The following is a 17,637-nucleotide window of genomic DNA, read 5'->3' as shown; positions in this document are numbered from 1 at the left end:
TTCTGGAGCATCAGTGAATGTTTGAATCTTTTTTAATAGTTGTGTTTGAGTCCCTCAAATGTCCTCAGTGTGATAAGATGTATCTCAAAATCATAAAGTCACTGCTGGAAAGGGTTCAAATATGTAGAGATGCTGGAAAACTGAAGAATCTGCAGGACCTTAAAGATTTTTCTGAAGAACGCTGCTCAGTTTAACTGTTCAGAACAAACAAGGGACTCATGCACAACCATCACAAAACAGAAAGACAGTCGAGGATCATCAGGTAACAGAACACAGTACTAAGAACCAAGGGTTCCCAAACTTTCGAGGGGGTTATTTTAATAATTTCAGCAATTTTTTTTTTGTCTTGTGGACTAAATGGTAATATATTTTATGTACAATACCTTACTCAGGACAGTACTAAATAAAAAATAACATGCATTTAGTATGATCTCTCTTATTTTTTGAAAATTACTCATATGTTCACAGATTCTGCAAGGGGTGCCCAAACTTTCGAGCCCCACTGTATATCTCCAGCATGTGCGTTCTTTTACTGTCTTTGGTTCTGATCAGGATTGCCAGGTTTTCAAAACAAATCCTGCCAACTTGCTTCTCAAAACTAGTCCAATCGCGTTTCCAGAAGGGCAGCATGCTCTAAGCTGGTGTCGAATCACAACACCGGAACCGCTGGCACAATCAGAACTCGTCATGTATTTCTGAAGGAGAGGCTTCATAGAACAAGGAAGTCATCAGCCCGTTTTTATGAAAGTGAAAACAGCTGTATACAGATAGGTGAATTGTGTGAAAAGTACTGTGATAATGTTTATGGTTCGTGGTTTCTTTTTTTTTGCGAAAGAGGGACAATACATGTTCTCCAAGACCAGAGCAACTATAGGGCCCTTCCTCTTTTATACACCTGTAACTTAAACATGTCAAGACTTTAGTGAATGAAATAGCATTAGGGTAGCGTGAAAAACTAATTTGCATTGTGGCTATAAGTCAAAAAAGTAATAGTCTTGATACATTTTAAAGATGGGCTCATGTGGCCTGGTGTTGTTTGGTTCAGCAATTTTTTTGCTCTGTCTGTAGAAGTTTAGAGACAGAATCAACTGCAAATTTTAAGCAAAATTATACATGTGAGAAAAACTGTCACCTTGCTGAATTTAGTCATTTTAAAATAGCTCAGAAGCACATCTCATTTCAGCTAATCTGCAGAACTGTGTCAGCTGTGTGACTTCCTAACACACATAGAGGTAAATGTGTTTCTGCTGTGGTTAAACTGTACTGTACTGGCCACGTCTCTCAAGTACTGTCACAGTAAAACCACTGCTGACTAGCTGCTTGAGCATCTTGTCTTTGAATCGCAACAGGTGTTTTTTTTTGTTTTTGTTTTTTGTAAATAGATAAGTACTATGAATGCTTTCAAAAAGCTAATTTAATTTATGATGGTGATTATTATTATTATTTGAGCTCAAAAGCTTTTTGAATCAATCTTTTTTTCCTCTTACCACAATAAAATGCTTGTGAACGGGCAAACTGTTTGTCTTCTGGCTATAATATTGATTCAGTGAGTTATTTTAACATTTACAAATAATTGGCGACTGATATACAACTGATACATGGAGTATTTTGACGTTCATAAATTTTCCCAGTTCACTTCCATTGAAAGTGTCTCACTTTTTCTTTTGGAAGAAAGTACAATATTATGCCAATAAACCCAGAATATTACAATTCTAAATTGTTTTAGTGACGCCATCTGCCATTTTCTCAGACATGCTTTTTTTTCCTCTCTTTTCTGATGTAAGTCTATGAAATATTAGAAACTGTTTTAATTCTGAGAAAAAAAAGCAGTTCCTAGAAAGTGTCGTCCAATAAACAGGACACACATTTGCAAACTGCAGATGCACATTTAAGAGATATTTTTTCCAAATTAATAATTAATTGAAATTGTTTTATAATTGTATCTGTTTATTGTCTTATAAATCCGTTACAGTTTACAAAACAATCATTCTGGCAACAAGATGAACACTACAACAATTTTACAGCAGTCTTTTTCAATACAGCTGATAAGTTACCGTATTTTCCGGACTATAAGTCGCACTTTTTTTCATAGTTTGGCTGGTCCTGCGACTTATAGTCAGGTGCGACTCATTAATCAAAATTAATTTGATATGAACCAAGAGAAAACATTACCGTCTCCAGCCGCGAGAGGGCGCTCTGTGCTGCTCAGTGCTCCTGTAGTCTACACTGAAGCATAGAGCGCCCTCTCGCGGCTGTAGACGGTTAAGTTTTCTCTTTGTTCTTGGTTCTAAATGAATGCGACTTAGAGTCCAGTGCGACTTATATGTGTTTTTTTCCTCGTCATGACGTATTTTTGGACTGATGCGACTTATACTCGGGTGCGACTTATAGTCCGAAAAATACGGTAGATGCGAGATGGTAATACATATTTGATCTTTGATCAGGAGTGTTCAGTCCTGCTCCAGCAGAATCACCATCCTAAAAAACCTCAGCTTCAACACACCTGCCTGGAATTTAGTAATACAAATTTCATATCAAATATCAAAGACACAATGTGACACTTCACAAGCAAAACTGGACACCCCTGCTTTGAATGATAATCATTAGTTATGAAAGTTATGACTGTTAAACTTGGGTCACCCACCCCCCCCCCAAAAAAAAATAAAATAAAAATAAAATAATAATAATAATAATAATAATAATATGAGTACTATATCAGAGGTAAAATACTCTTCTCACAGATCCAGTTATAAGTATCATTACATTTAACATCATTCCACCCTTTTATGTTAGGCCACTGTGTTGAATGAGACACAGCACAGTTCTCTAATGTTCCTCCTCCTGGCTCTTTTACTTGTCCACCTTTTGCCCAGAATCTGAAACTACAGATCAGCATTAGATGTTCAGTGCTGCTTTCTGTGTGATACTGACGGTGAGAATCATTTATTAAGTAATAATCAGTTCAGTTCAGTAATTTCTCACCCAGAGGTCATGTTGCTGCCATCAACCCATTTCCAGCTGCCGTCCACATCAATGTCAGTTGCACCAATCCAGAATTCTGTTTTATTAGTAATATTCATAACAAAATCCTAAACAGAGAAGCCAATAATGTGTTAATATCATAAATTGACAATATACACATTTCATCTGACCATCTCTCACTCATCAGCTAAACACCACAAACACACACAGCATCTTTCACTCACATATTCCTCTCTGTTGTTTGTGATGATCAGATCTGCTCCTTTCTTCAAACAGTCTCGTCTGCTCTCAGTCCAGCTCTTCTTCTCATTGGACTTATAGTAAAAACTGAATTGATAGTAAATCCATTCATCTGTAACATATATTTAAATAAATACATATATATTTATATATATATATATATATATATATATATATATATATATATATATATATATATATATATATATATATATATATATATATATATATATATATATATATATATATATATATATATATATATATATATATATATATATATATATATATATATTCATGTGTATGTATTCATATAAATATTCATCTTTAATAATGTACTGTATAGTGTAGACTATAGAATAGAATTAATAAACTTAAAATCTTTACCAAGAATTGAAAGCTGATTTATTAGCTGGTCTCTCTTGGTCTTACTTTCTTCTGTGAGGTTGTTGTTCTTGATTTCAAGCTTGTTTCTTTCTTCTGTGAGGTTGGTGATCTTGATTTCTAGTTCATTTCTTTCTTCTGTGAGGTTGGTGATCTTGATTTCAAGCTCATTTCTTTGTTCTGTGAGGTTTGTGTAGATGTGGACACACAGCACTATGACTGCAGTCAGCAGAAGAACACACAGCAGAACCAAACACACTACAGCTGCTCTAGAGCTTCTGCTCTTCACTGAATCACTTCCTGAAGATGACAGACATGAAGAAATGTTTCTTATTTTCTACATATGGTATTGAAAGTGTGTTTGTATTTGTTTCTGTGTGTTGAGTTTGTTTTCTCTTCTTTGTCCTTCCCCCGTGTTCCATCAGTGTTTGTATTGCCATACACAGACAGATGTTTTTGTTCGTTTTGTGAATGGTGGAACCTTTCTCTGTGTGTTTCTACTTTGTGGCGCTCTGCTTTTTGAGATTTCAGTAGGTGAGCCAAATTATGTCGAAGTACAGGTGCATGTGACATCCTATTGGTTCATGCCAATTACCATATAATTATTTTTATTTGTTGTGGCAATATGATTAAACGTAGCAGCCAGGTTTAAATTAGTACATGAGAGAAAAGTCACCTGACTTAATCCTTAAAATTGGATACAAATTCAACTTAAAGCTGCGGTAGGGAACTTTTGACGCTCTAGCGGTTAATAAACAGAACTGCTTGCGTCTTGCGGAAGAACATTGTAGCCGGGACTACTTCTCTCTGTTTATGTCTATGAAGAATCACAAAGGTACTGGGTTACTCCGCCACGGTTTCCCCGAAGCAATCTAAAATAGTCAGAATATAAACACTTATTATAGGTGTACCCTAGTGATTCAGGACAAGCCAAAAACACGGTTTGGAAAATGGATTCATGGTTTACTCGCTTATTATATACATTTTCCTACATTTTGAACACAAAGTTACGGACCGCAGCTCTGATTGGTTATTTTTTACCGGGAGCAATGGACTTTCTGCAAATGGCAATAGGACCACTGGGAGGAGCCAGAGGAGCTTGATTTTTTCACAGATTATCTGTCTCATATTCTATATAATGACAGGTTTAATAAATATGTAAAAAATATTTTTTTATAAAAGTTCCCTACAGCACCTTTAACTGGTGCTCAACGTCTGTGTACCTTATTTGAATTTATATTTAAAATGGCTGCTTCTTTTAAATGCTATTTCGAGAGTTGCTGAGAAAAGTAAAACGAAACTGTTCTGAGGTCAGTGTGTAAAGTCTGTTCTTCATCTGTGGTTTTGTATGTTCAGGACCTTCCTTCTGATCTCTGTGAGCTTTCAGGAGCAACAGCAGCTCAACTTCTCACATTCTGTGACATTAGTTCATTGACCAACTTCCTGATTTTGACCGACAGTGTAATAAATGATCTTTCATTTGTTTGTTACTGTATATCTCATACGGTTCTCACACAGTTATGGGGAAAATGTATATGGTGATATAGCACTTTATACCGTGATTGCCATTATTTCTACACAGCATTCAACATTTTAAGATTTGTTTTCAGTTAACACTTTTCATTATATACCATCACAATATTTTCATATATAAATTGTATAAATATGCAAACAAAAAAAGTTAAATCAAATGTGTTCAGTTTTATGCACACTCATGCATTAATATGAAGGTATTTTTGGTGCAGAACAACTGAGCGTCTGTGAATTTGTAGTCGTAGAGAATAACCACAGATGAGTACCAGTACATTTGAAGTCACAGACAAAAGTTGTAGACTCGTAGATTTTTTTTTCTCGTCCACAAACAACACAATAGTTACACCTTCTCGAAACCTTCACTGCAGATGCACAAATCCTGTTCTACGAATCACAAATCAAGACACTCACATTTTGCTACCATTTCTTTGTACGTCTGCAAATCAGTATTTGATTTCTTGCAATGAGATTTACACACTTGTAGAATGTTTTCTTATATTCCGTATAATGACAACGCCATGAATCTGCTGCTACAAGTCTCAAAGATGTTTTTTAACTGCAAATGACAAGTTTTGCTCGCTCTACCTTTTGCACAACATATCTGTGTGACATACGGTGCAAAAATGGTTTAATCTGTAGATTAAACGGCGAGCACTGTTCAGAGATCAGAGAGTTTTGACCAATCAGAAGAACTACACTATCTGACTTTTGTTATGTTAAAGTTTGTGAATCTTATCGTCTGCAAAGTCAGGAGGTGTATTTTGGAGCCCTTTGTGATGGAGATTACATCAACTGGTAAGTTATAACGTCAGTTAGCCCAAGTAAATTAATCAAAGAAACATTATAATTATTCCTTGCCTCTTTATCGCAGGACATCTCAGACATGCCTTGCATAGCAGCGAGCTAACATTAAAATAGTAAAGAAAACTGAGTTAATAAACACTGTTTTTATGTACATCTTTTGTATTTTATTTTCAGATTGTGGTCATTTGTCATGTCATCTGCAACGGAGGTGCATTGGAGTCTTTTATTGTGATTGTCATCGTAGCGAAGCTTACAACAGGTGAGTAAGCTGCCATCAACTACTGTATTAGCTGAGTTAGCCCCCGGTTCAGCTCGTCACAAAGCACAGGAATAGCAATATATTAATGTATCAAAATTTGTTAACAAATATTAGAAATGCTGTTTATTTATTATAAACTGTTCTGTTGTTGTATAGTAGTTTTTTTTTCTTTTCTGACCATAAACTATAAAGGGCTGTTGTGACTGTCTGTTACAGGAGATTTCTCCAGTTTCTCCAGATTATGAGGGGCTCATCATATGGCCAGCTGTCCATATTATTAAAATACAGAATTAGGTAACCCAAAATATTTAGATTTTGCAGTACATTTACATACATGCATTTGCTAGATGCTTTAATTCAAAGAAATTTGTGCTGCATAAGCTACACATTATTGAGTTATCCAAACGGTAGCCTGTTTACTGAATAAAAATTACTTATTTTGTTTTTTATTTTCTAGTTTGTGGTCTGGATTTACTTGTGATTGCCATCATAACGGTGATAACATCAACTGGTAAGTTAACCAAAGTAAACTAGCTAAAAGTTTTTGTTGTTGTTGTTTGTTTGTTTTTTATCGTTATCCATTTGCTGGGAATCAATTCCATTTTTTTTTCAGCAATATAGCAATTTGCTCTACTGTTTGATCTACATGAATGCATTGTAAGGACTGGAGCTTCAATGATTTGTGATGGATTATAAATTAATTGCACTATTTTTATAGGTGCATTCAGACAGTGCTTCCGTGGTTAGGCTAGAAATATTAAAATAATTAAAATATTCTAATTTTTATACTATGTGTATACTACATGATATTTTTTATACAAAATCTCATGATATATTTGATCAGATGCTTATGCTGACTGGGCTAGGCAGAGGCGTATTGCCCATTCAAAGAGAGATTTTTGAGCCAAGTGGATTTTGCAACTTCCAAAAGACAAGACAAATGCAGATTAATATTTTCTATATTAAATACAATCTGAAAACAATCACACCAGTTTGATTATAACTTTCAGCGTGTCATATCATCAGCTGCTGAATTCAAATCTGCGTTTGTTTCCTGGCTGGCACTGAGCCATATACAGATGTGTTTTTACTGCACTGCGCATTAACCAATTACACACCATGTTGTTGAGCTTATTAATGCAATGACCAATCAGAGGTGTTCAGATGAGTCATCGCTGAAATGCGGATGTTTTCTTCACTCGCTCACTTACTGAATAACTCTTTCTGGTGAATTCTCTAGTCAGAAACATCAAATATGTGTACGAATCTGTAAGATATTAATTTCAAAGTGTAAACAGATTCAGTGATTTTTTTTTTCCTTTTTTTTTAACACAGCCTATAACAAATAAGCTAATATATCCATTCAGAATAAAACACAAGACCAACAACAACAGACATATAATCAATTTACATATTGAAAATAAAAAAAGCTTCAGTGATTTTAATGGGAGATTTTGAGAGTGCCCAACCTAGACTTTCAGTGAAAATGATCTTTGATAATGCAACTTGCAATGTTTTTATTTGCATTAACTTGCAATGTTAGCTGTTTTGTCTTTTTTTTTTTTTTTTTTTTTGTGTGTGTGTGTGTTAAAAAAGTACAAAATGTATATAATAAGCGAGTACACCATGAATCCATTTTCCAAACCGTGTTTTTAGCCTGTCCTGAATCACTAGGGTGCACCTATAATAATAGTCATGGAGCTTTTGCTGTGTTTTTGGGGGGCCTTACCCCTCTGAAGTTTGGGAAGCTCTGGTTTAGTGTATTTCATAATCTCAGACTGCTTAAATGCTTATTGAATATGGGCTTCATAAAAAATGTTAACAGATGTTTTTTTTTTCTCTCTCTCTCTCTCTCTTGTGCTTGCAGGTTCATCCCAAGTTCTATGTCTAGCCTCTCGTGTACACACTCTCACGACACCTTCATTTTCTTATGGAGTGGAAAACATTGTAGAGCATCGAGGTCACAGACAACGAGCTGACGGACACGACACAGCAGGAAACTAAGTCTCAGCATTCAAAATCTTCATTCAAATTTTATTAAGAATTTCAAACGATAAATATAGTTTTGGAGATTTTTAGTAGTGTGACCAGTATCTTCTCAAGTTCAAGCAAAGTAGGAGTGTATTCTTATTAGCATGAAGTAAACACTGAAGGAACATCTGATCAATATTGAAAGATACACTACAACTTACTTAATGTGTATCATGTAATCACTCAATGAGTGTTTCAGCCGCGGAAAGACAGCAGCTAGAAGATATTAACAGCAGAAAGTCCACTCACTAGTGTCTTGTTCAGCACATTGGTCAACCAGTGGTTGTGTTTAATAGTGCTATATCAATAAAATTTACATTGACATTGACATAAACTAGTGAGAAAAATGTAGTGCAAAAATTACATTTATATATTTACTCAAAATTGCTTTTTTTTTATTATAATTAATAGAAACGTTATTATAATAATATCAACTTGTATACAAAACACTTGTTAGGGTTCCCTGTGTAGTTTAGTTTAGAAAAACTTAGAAAAAATAAAGTGTGTGCTACCAGCCAAAAAGATTTTTAATGTTTTTTTTTTGTTTGTTTGTTTGTTTGTTTGTTTGTTTTTTTAGAAACCTTTTCTGCTCACGAAGCCTGCATTTATTTGATCCAAACTACAGCTAAAGCATTAATATTGTGAAATATTTTTGCTATTTAAAATAACTGCTTTCTATTTGAATATATTTTAAAATGTAATTCTAAAAATATAATATGTTTATATAATATAATATGATATATAATAATAATATTATATAATATATAATATTATATTTACATCGTATAATATGTAAATATTCCTGCGATTTCAAAACTGAATTTTTAGCATCATTACTCCAATCACATGATTCTTCAGAAATCATGCTAATATTCAGATTTGCTGCTCAAAAAAAAGTAATTATTATTATCATGTTGAAAACAGCTGAGTAGAATTGTTTCAGGTTTCTTTAATGGATAGAATGTTCAGAAGAGCACAATTGATCTGAAATAGAAATCTTTTGTAACACTATAAATGTATTTATCATCACTTTGGATAATTTTAAAACATCTTTGTTAAATGAAAGTATTAATATAATTCCCTTTTTTTTTATACCTGGTTGAAGTTATACACCGATTTTTCTGTCATGGAACTCCTGAATTAGCCTTGGCCACCCATCTAGCTTCGCCAATGTTGTCAGTTTAGCCAAAATTACTGAAATTTAACACAACACCACAAATTAAATTTTTACTGTATTTTACTTCTCAAAAGCATGTTTTTTTGGAGGGACTGTGATGATGCCCTTTTTCAGCTAGTGCATACTATAGGTCAAGGTTTGTAATTAATATTTTTAAAAAGGAAATATTCAACAATTAAAAAGAATATTATCAGGACAAATGCTACTGAGTTATTCTGATTGTTATGGGGTTGGGGATTTAAACAAAATATGGATTACAGTGCTGTATTGCAATTTGATTGTTTTATACAGGTAAAAAATGCAAATAAACTGAACAGTACTAACACTGACAATACAGTAATAATTATTTAAATGAAAATACAGTAATAATACATCCATCTACTGTAAAATTTGCAGCAAGCTCTTTACAGAGTAGTCTAGGTGCTTTTCAGTTGGCAACCGAACGAGCTGGAAGAAAAATAAATTAATAAAAATGTTTGCGAGCTGCAAGCTGTGAGCATCTTCTAGACCTGAGAGTTACAAATACCAAATACCTTTTTGTGAAATCACTCACTGTTAAACTGTAAATTTGTTAACAATTTATACATATTAAATATTTTCAATCATCTTGTGTATGGCATTCTAATAATAATCTATTTAATTAAAGGGTTAATAAATATTTGATGAACTATCTTTGTGAGGTGAAGCAGTCCTGCAGTTTAGCTTTACCTCTAATCAAAGGTAAAAGGCTATCTGCTTTGGAAGATGCTAGCAACAACTCACAAAAGTTATTTTTTCCTCCCTGCTAATAAGTGCCTAAACTAACTCTTCTGATTGGTCAAAACTCTCTGATCTCTGAACAGTTCTTGCCATTTCCTCTACAGATGCACAAACCAATTTTGCACCATCTGTCACACATATATGTACTGCAAAAGGGAGAGTGCACAAAACTTATATTTTGCTTTTATATATTATATATGTTTCCAGTAATGTGGAAATGTATTATTTAATAATGCATTATATTTTCCAGTATATTCCCATTTATTTTTGTTGTGTAAGGGGCAAGATGTGTTTAAGGTTATCAGTATACAGTTCAGCTATAAATATAAAACACATTCTAGATATCATATTTATGACCTTCCTGAGCATGGTCATTCATGAGGAACATTCACAGTTTGTGACATATGCACAGGTTAGTTAGTATTGTCTGTAACTTTAGCTTTACAGTCATATTTATACAGTAGGATCAGAAGAACAGACAGAAAAAACCAATCACACTGAAGCTGCTCTGGAGCTTCTGATCTTCACACAATCACGTGCTGAACTAAATGACTGAACATGTGCAAACTGTGATGTTTAATCAAAGAAATGCATGTGATTACCTGTACGCTGAAGTGGTTTGTGGGTGTTTGTCTCTGTCTTGAAATCATAACCTCTCAGGTGCTCTATACTTTCAAAGACAACCACGGTCATCTCCATTCTCTCTCCTTTCATTCCCTCAGTCTCTGTCACAAAGTCATTGTCATAATTATCATCAGACATGTTTGCTCTTCAACAGTCTAACATTAAACTGTTTAGTTCCTTGTTCCTGTATAGATGTGTTTAAGTAGTCAGTGCTTGTCTTCTTTTAACAACAGAGAAACAAAGTCGTGGTCAATGTGTGAAAACTAAAACATGACAGTTCAGTTTAGAACCATCCATAAAGTGTATATACTGTATTAACATTGCTTCAGAGTTTTAACTATATAATAATTTTAATCTATAATTATTTAGAATTTTTTTTTGTCACATTACCACTATATTGTGGGTGTTTGTGTGTGAATCTTATAATATCAAGACTTGTACTGTATATAATATCAATAGTAACACTGAAGAATTTGAATGAAGTTCATAGCATTTCTCTGCAGGCCTGTCCTCATTTGCTAAAAGTTTAGAAGAAAATACAGCAGCTTCAACCACACTTTTTGTAGTGGTGCCTGAAACTCTAGTGTACATCATCACGTGCACTGGTGTACAACCAATACTGAATGAATCATTTGAATTAATAATTTGATGATTCTTTCTAAAAGACAGTATTCAGTGTATCAACATCTTTAAAATGCTTGCCAGCTTGAAAGAGCATCTTATCTCACACTGCTGCTGTTCTGAAGAACTGTGGCATTAGTGAAAATGACAAACTTCCTGATGATGACAGACATGGTGGTAAATGTGCTTTCATGCATACAGTACAGTATAAATGTAAAAATAGTAAAGTGTGTGTATATATCGCAATGAGCTATTTCATACATATATATTATATAGATTAATATATATATATATATATATATAGAGAGAGAGAGAGAGAGAGAGAATAATCGCACCAACAGTTGTCTCCTTTTCATCAAGCTTCTTGCTGATGGTCTTGTAGCCCATTCCAGCCTTGTGCAGATCTACAATCTTGTCTCTGACATCCTTTGACAGCTCTTTGGTCTTGCCCAAAGAATGGTTAGAATGGTAGATACAGATATTGTGGACAGGTGTCTCATACACCTAATGAGCTAATATTAGCTAATATTAGGAATAACTTCTGAAAGGAATAATCTGTGTTCCACATGGGCACAAAACCAGTATGTGAGACCTAGAATTATTGCTGGTTAGTGGGGCATCAAATACTTATTTCACTTACTGAATTGCGAATCATTTTCTAACTTTTTTATATAATTTGTGTTTTTCCGGGTTTTTTCCGGGATATTCTGTCTCTTATCCATTGAAATAAACCTACCATAAAAATTACAATGTGTGCGTGTTTGTGTGTATGTGATCTGGGGAAACCCATCAGATGTCATTTTCATAAAACTAGAAAAATTTGTCAAATATTATTATTTTTTATTATTATTATTTTTGGTCAAAATTATGATTTTTATTCTATAACATCTTGTCTTGTCTATAACATCTATCTTCTCTGAAAATATCTTGGAAAATTTCACTTAAGAGCAAGAAAAATAGCAATTTATTGCTGCAGGCAGAAAACTTTATCAGTGCCCTAAACGAGGTTATAATGAACTATTTCACATTTACTAATGAGGTTACTAAAGAGGAGAAGTCAGATGACAGTCTGTTATATGCACATGTGTGCGAACAGTTGTGCTGTGCTCACTTTTCTAAATGTAAACTACTAGGAACACCATTCATGTTATCTAAACATACAAGGGGCAATGAAAAGTACAGATTTTATACCCATGATAAGTAACGGAAAACCCATGAAGTGCATCACACGCATATTAAGAAATGCTGCAAATCATCACGACACATGCATATAACGAAACGCACTGCAAATAGCACTGACCACAATGGAAATGTTTCAAGGAGACCCTAAAAAGTGTCGGACCCGGCAGGGATTTGTTTATCGTGCAGTGGCTACTGGTCAGTGGAGTTGTTGGTGAATTGAATAGTTTTTTTAAACACCATAATTCCTTTATCTTTTGGATATTATTGCCTAAATAAGCTGAATAATTACATGATTAAATGTAAAATGTTACTTAAAATGGCACATTTGAAAAGTACTTTCTTTATTTAACACTATTTACTTTTTGTTGTGTAAACAACCACTTCTCAGATGGATCAAATTACATCAAAACCCCAAGTCTGACTATAATAAAGCGTATCAGACTAACTTGAATTTTCTGTTTATCTGAAATAACTGGCTGAAATGAGTAAGTTGCAGGGTAGAGTAAAGTTTGGCAAAACTGGGTTTCTCAGATTTATTCAGTAAAAGCACAATTATTTTAAGATATAACAGAGACTTGTGTCTGCTAATATCAGTACCAAACCATATGAGGCACTCTTTTGGACTTCAAGGTTTCAGGTTACACTTTAAGTTTATTTATTTATTCATTTATTTGGCCTAAATGGACTGTGAGCTTATTCACAGTCCATTTAGTGGCATTGATTCAACAAGGTGCTGAAAGCATTCTTTAGAAATGTTGGCCCATATTGATAGGATATAATCTTGCAGTTGATGGAGATTTGTGGGATGCACATCCAGGGTCTATTGGTCTATTGCTCTATTGGGTTGAGGTCTGGAGACTGTGGGGGCCATTTTATTACATTGAACTCTTTGTCATGTTCAAGAAACCAATTTGAAATGATCCGAGCTTTGTGACATGGTGCATTATCCTGATGGAAGTAGCCATCAGAGGATGGGTACATGGTGGTCATAAAGGGGTGGACATGGTCAGAAACAATTCTCAGGTAGGCCGTGGCATATAAACGATGCCAAATTGGCACTAAGGGGCCTAAAGTGTGCCAAGTAAACATTCCCCACACCATTACACCACCACCAGCAGCCTGCATAGTGGTAACAAGGCATGATGGATCCATGTTCTCATTCTATTTACACCAAATTCTGACTCTACCATCTGAATGTCTCAACAGAAATCGAGACTCATCAGACCAGGCGACATTTTTCCAGTCTTCAACTGTCCAATTTTGGTGAGCTCGTGCAAATTGTAGCCTCTTTTTCCTATTTGTAGTGGAGATGAGTGGTACCCGGTGGGGTCTTCTGCTGTTGTAGCCCATCCGCCTCAAGGTTGTGCATGTTGTGGCTTCACAAATGCTTTGCTGCATACCTCGGTTGTAATGAGTGGTTATTTCAGTCAAAGTTGCTCTTCTATCAGCTTGAATCAGTCGGCCCATTCTCCTCTGACCTCTAGCATCAACAAGGCTTTTTCGCCCACAGGACTGCCACATACTGGATGTTTTTCCCTTTAAACACCATTCTTTGTAAACCCTAGAAATGGTTGTGCGTGAAAATCCCAGTAACTGAGCAGATTGTGAAATACTCAGACCGGCCCGTCTGGCACCAACAACCATGCCACAATCAAAATTGCTTAAATCACCTTTCTTTCCCATTCTGACACTCAGTTTGGAGTTCAGGAAGTTGTCTTGACCAGGACCACACCCCTAAATGCATTGAAGCCACTTCCATGTGATTGGTTGATTAGAAAATTGAATCATTAATGAGAAATTGAACAGGTGTTATAACAATCCTTTAGGTGAGTGTATGTCTAAGTGAAATGTAAGGTGGCCTAGTAGTGCACAACACAAAGACATTAAAAAAGCAAACATTAGCTCACAACACAACGACATTCTCACTACACATCAACATCAAGCCACAATATAACAACATTAAGCCACAACACAACGGCATTAAGCCTCGACACAACGACATTCACACAACTCAACGACATTAAGCCACAACACAATGACATTAAGCCACAACAAAGGAAATGTTCCCGACTACTAGGTGGTAGTTGGTCTGCAGAAACAGGTAATAGACTCAATGCACTGCACACAGCATAGGTATTTCCTGTGAAATCTCGAGACGCATAAAGGTTCCGCTCTGTATTCTGTTGTAGCATGAGTGCATTACCAAATACCGGTGATTAACTGTCAACACAGCCCTGTAGTGGTCAAGAGCATTTCTGTTGTGTTGTGGCTTAATGTCATTGTGTTGTGAGAATGACGTTGTGTTGTGGCTTAATGTCGTTATGTTGTGAGAATTTTGTTGTGTTGTGGCTTAAATTGTGTTCTAAATAGCAAAACTCATGTTCTGAGAAAATTATATTGCACAAATGATGATGATTGATGTGAACTTGACTTTGTCCGATGGCTTTGGAATGTAGATGGTAAAGACAGACATAAGGATGTGCTCGTTGATCAAACCATTGGTTAGTTTGAACATGTCTAAAGACAGTACTGTAGAACCTCTGTATGCACAAAGAAACAGACAGTTGCCTAATGATAAGCCCTTTCATAATATTCCCAATATTTTGACAAACACCACTGTATTTAAAAGATAGAATTTGAAAGAACTTTAAGATATGCACGTTTTATTTTAAAAATGTTTTGTTATTGATGCGCTTTACACTGCAAAGGTTTACACCCCGTCTCCTTCCCAAAATAACCAGCTTACAATGCCTAGTTTTACAATGCATAACCTCATCTGCATATCATTTCCATTCATATTCCATCTACATGACACCATGTTTAACACCGTCAGAGGTAAGATGTATGACGTTATGGAAATTTTGAGATACGGACTAAATGCCATTTGTGCCATATTAAATGTCATAGACAGAATCATATAGTATGTTTTAGAATAAATATATCAAAATATCCCTAAAAAAACTGTTTTCTCAGATAAATAGTTTAGAAAATACTTGACCTTTTTTTTCTACTGGCCAAATAGTATTTCAGTTGTTTTAAACAATTCAAATCTAATCTAATTTATGCAGTTTTCCCTGATAAAATGAATATATTTTAGCTATTTTTGAATAGCTAAAATTTAATATTGAAATTGCAGCATTAATTTGTATTATTATTGTTTTCAAATAAGTTGTTTACTTGTTTACTTAATATAAAAAGTTCACATTTTGTTCTGTTCAGTGTGATTTCTGCTGCTCGTTTCCAAGATTAGGCCTACATAATATTAACCCAAACAGCAAGCAGTTTCGGCCCAGATCCAGCCCACATCTGGCCCGAGTGAAATCCATGCAGGCCAGATGTGGGCCAGATCTGATATTGAGCGGGCTTTAGACAAAGCGGGGACACAAAACACCACACTAATGTTGGATGTTTATGTGTAATATTTTAACAGACACTCAAATGCACCTGACCTCGTATGATGTTTGCTTCATTAATAAAGGGCAAACAAAGGATAGACTTAGTATTATCAGTGTGCAGTTCTGTTAATAAATTCATTCCGGATAGCAGGTTTATGACCATCTTAACTGAGTAAACATGTTTTGCTCTGTGTTTGTTCTGAGCAGGTTAGTGACTTTCCAAAAACATAAACAGATGGTTAGTTATTGTATGTAAGCAGAAGAAGACAGCAGCACCAAGCACACTTGAGCTTCTGATCTTCACACAATTAGTTCCTGAACATCAAATGTGAATGTGTTTACCTGTACGATGAAGTGGTCTCTCTCAATGTTTGCATTCTCGGTTATATATATATATATATATATATATATATATATATATATATATATATATATATATATATATTTATTTATATGATGGGATTTTTTTTTTTTTTCATTAGAAAATTGATTGGATGTTGGATGTGATTGACAGGTTGCCCCACCCACGCTCCAGTAAACACGTCTTCAGAGAAGAGGAAAAAGCTTAAGGGGGATGGGGAAGTTATTTTAAATTATGTGTTATTTAAAGTATACGTAATTCATTTATAATAAATACAGCAATATTCCATTTAAATATTATTGTCATAATTGTGATTTTAGCATCAGAACCATTTGTAAAGTAAATCTAGAAACTTCTGTAAAAATGACTATAAATGATTGTTATATTATTAAGACTGTAAAACATAGATATTTTAACTTTAAAGTGTATAATTATAATGAAAACTTATATTATGTTTGTGTTCAATAGAAATATATAGAAATATATTATATTTGTTGAGAGTATAACTGCTTTCAGTCCAGTTATATTTCCTATAATAGAAATACATTATAGGATGTTCATAGGCATTGCTCTAGAGTACAGGTTACTACCAAATGACAAGTTCTTCTCATTTGCTAAATGTTTGAAAGAAAACACAGTAGCTGTAAGCACTCTGTAGCTGCTCTGCAGCTTCCTGAAGTCACTTCCTGAACACACCAGATATGATGTTCAGTACATGTCTCTCATCATTATAACTGGTCACAAACTATGTGACGGATACAGAACTGCCAGACACATATTCAAATTAAATTTAGGTTGAAATTACAATATTATCAAAATAACCTACTTGTGCAGTATTGCTTATGTTCAAGGACATCAGAAGCAGACACAACAGTTCAATTAACAAGAATTGAATATTGAGGAACTTGTATTTTATACACAGAATCGACAGTTACAGTGTTTATTTTTACTCCACCAATGAAAATAGTTCCAAAAGGAGGCCGAAGCAGAATAAAGAGTTTATTTCTCAGAGCAGCACACAGCAGTGACTCTTTGTTCCTGAGTGATTGATCCATCCATCCAGTGAAAACTTCTTTAAACTTAACACATTTTTTCCTTACAGTGAACTGCAAAATTTATTTTTAAGATAAAATGTTGTTTGTTAGTTTTTTATTATTATTGTTTACTATTTTTTTTATTCATTCATTCTTCTTTCGTTGTTTTATAACAGATATCCGTCTAAGTAAAATAATAATAAATAAACACCAGTTCTTTCATAGTTTGGATAAGCGCTAAAAAGTTCACT

The 17,637-nt window shown here is 34.4% G+C and overlaps 3 protein-coding genes across 7 annotated transcripts in view; 1 reads left to right on the top strand and 2 right to left on the bottom strand.

Annotated features, from left to right (window-relative positions):
- LOC127966772 (hepatic lectin) overlaps positions 1-11,539 on the bottom strand; it is a 61,645-nt gene extending 50,106 nt beyond the window's left edge. The window contains exons 1-5 of one of the 2 annotated variants that reach the window (XM_052568012.1): positions 10,772-11,539; positions 3,610-3,906; positions 3,207-3,334; positions 2,983-3,089; positions 1,846-2,882 (exon numbers count right to left, since the gene is read on the bottom strand). In XM_052568012.1, coding sequence (XP_052423972.1) covers positions 2,711-2,882; positions 2,983-3,089; positions 3,207-3,334; positions 3,610-3,906; positions 10,772-10,931 — 864 coding nt within the window. In that variant the 5' untranslated portion in view covers positions 10,932-11,539 and the 3' untranslated portion in view covers positions 1,846-2,710. Of the gene's footprint in view, positions 1-1,845; positions 2,883-2,982; positions 3,090-3,206; positions 3,335-3,609; positions 3,907-10,771 lie in introns of those variants that run through there. The other variant, XM_052568011.1, reaches the window with a different exon arrangement.
- Positions 1-17,637, top strand: part of LOC127966768 (cell adhesion molecule 2) — a 456,176-nt gene that overhangs the window by 273,458 nt on the left and 165,081 nt on the right. The window lies entirely within an intron of this gene.
- The window catches only part of LOC127966770 (C-type lectin domain family 4 member M-like), a 370,290-nt gene that overhangs the window by 322,612 nt on the left and 30,041 nt on the right, over positions 1-17,637 (bottom strand). The window lies entirely within an intron of this gene.

This window comes from Carassius gibelio, chromosome B10, assembly GCF_023724105.1.
Source record: "Carassius gibelio isolate Cgi1373 ecotype wild population from Czech Republic chromosome B10, carGib1.2-hapl.c, whole genome shotgun sequence".
In the NCBI taxonomy this organism is placed as follows: Eukaryota; Metazoa; Chordata; class Actinopteri; order Cypriniformes; family Cyprinidae; genus Carassius; species Carassius gibelio.
Note: the sequence above shows the minus strand (reverse complement) of the source record. Positions and strands in the feature narration are given on the sequence as shown.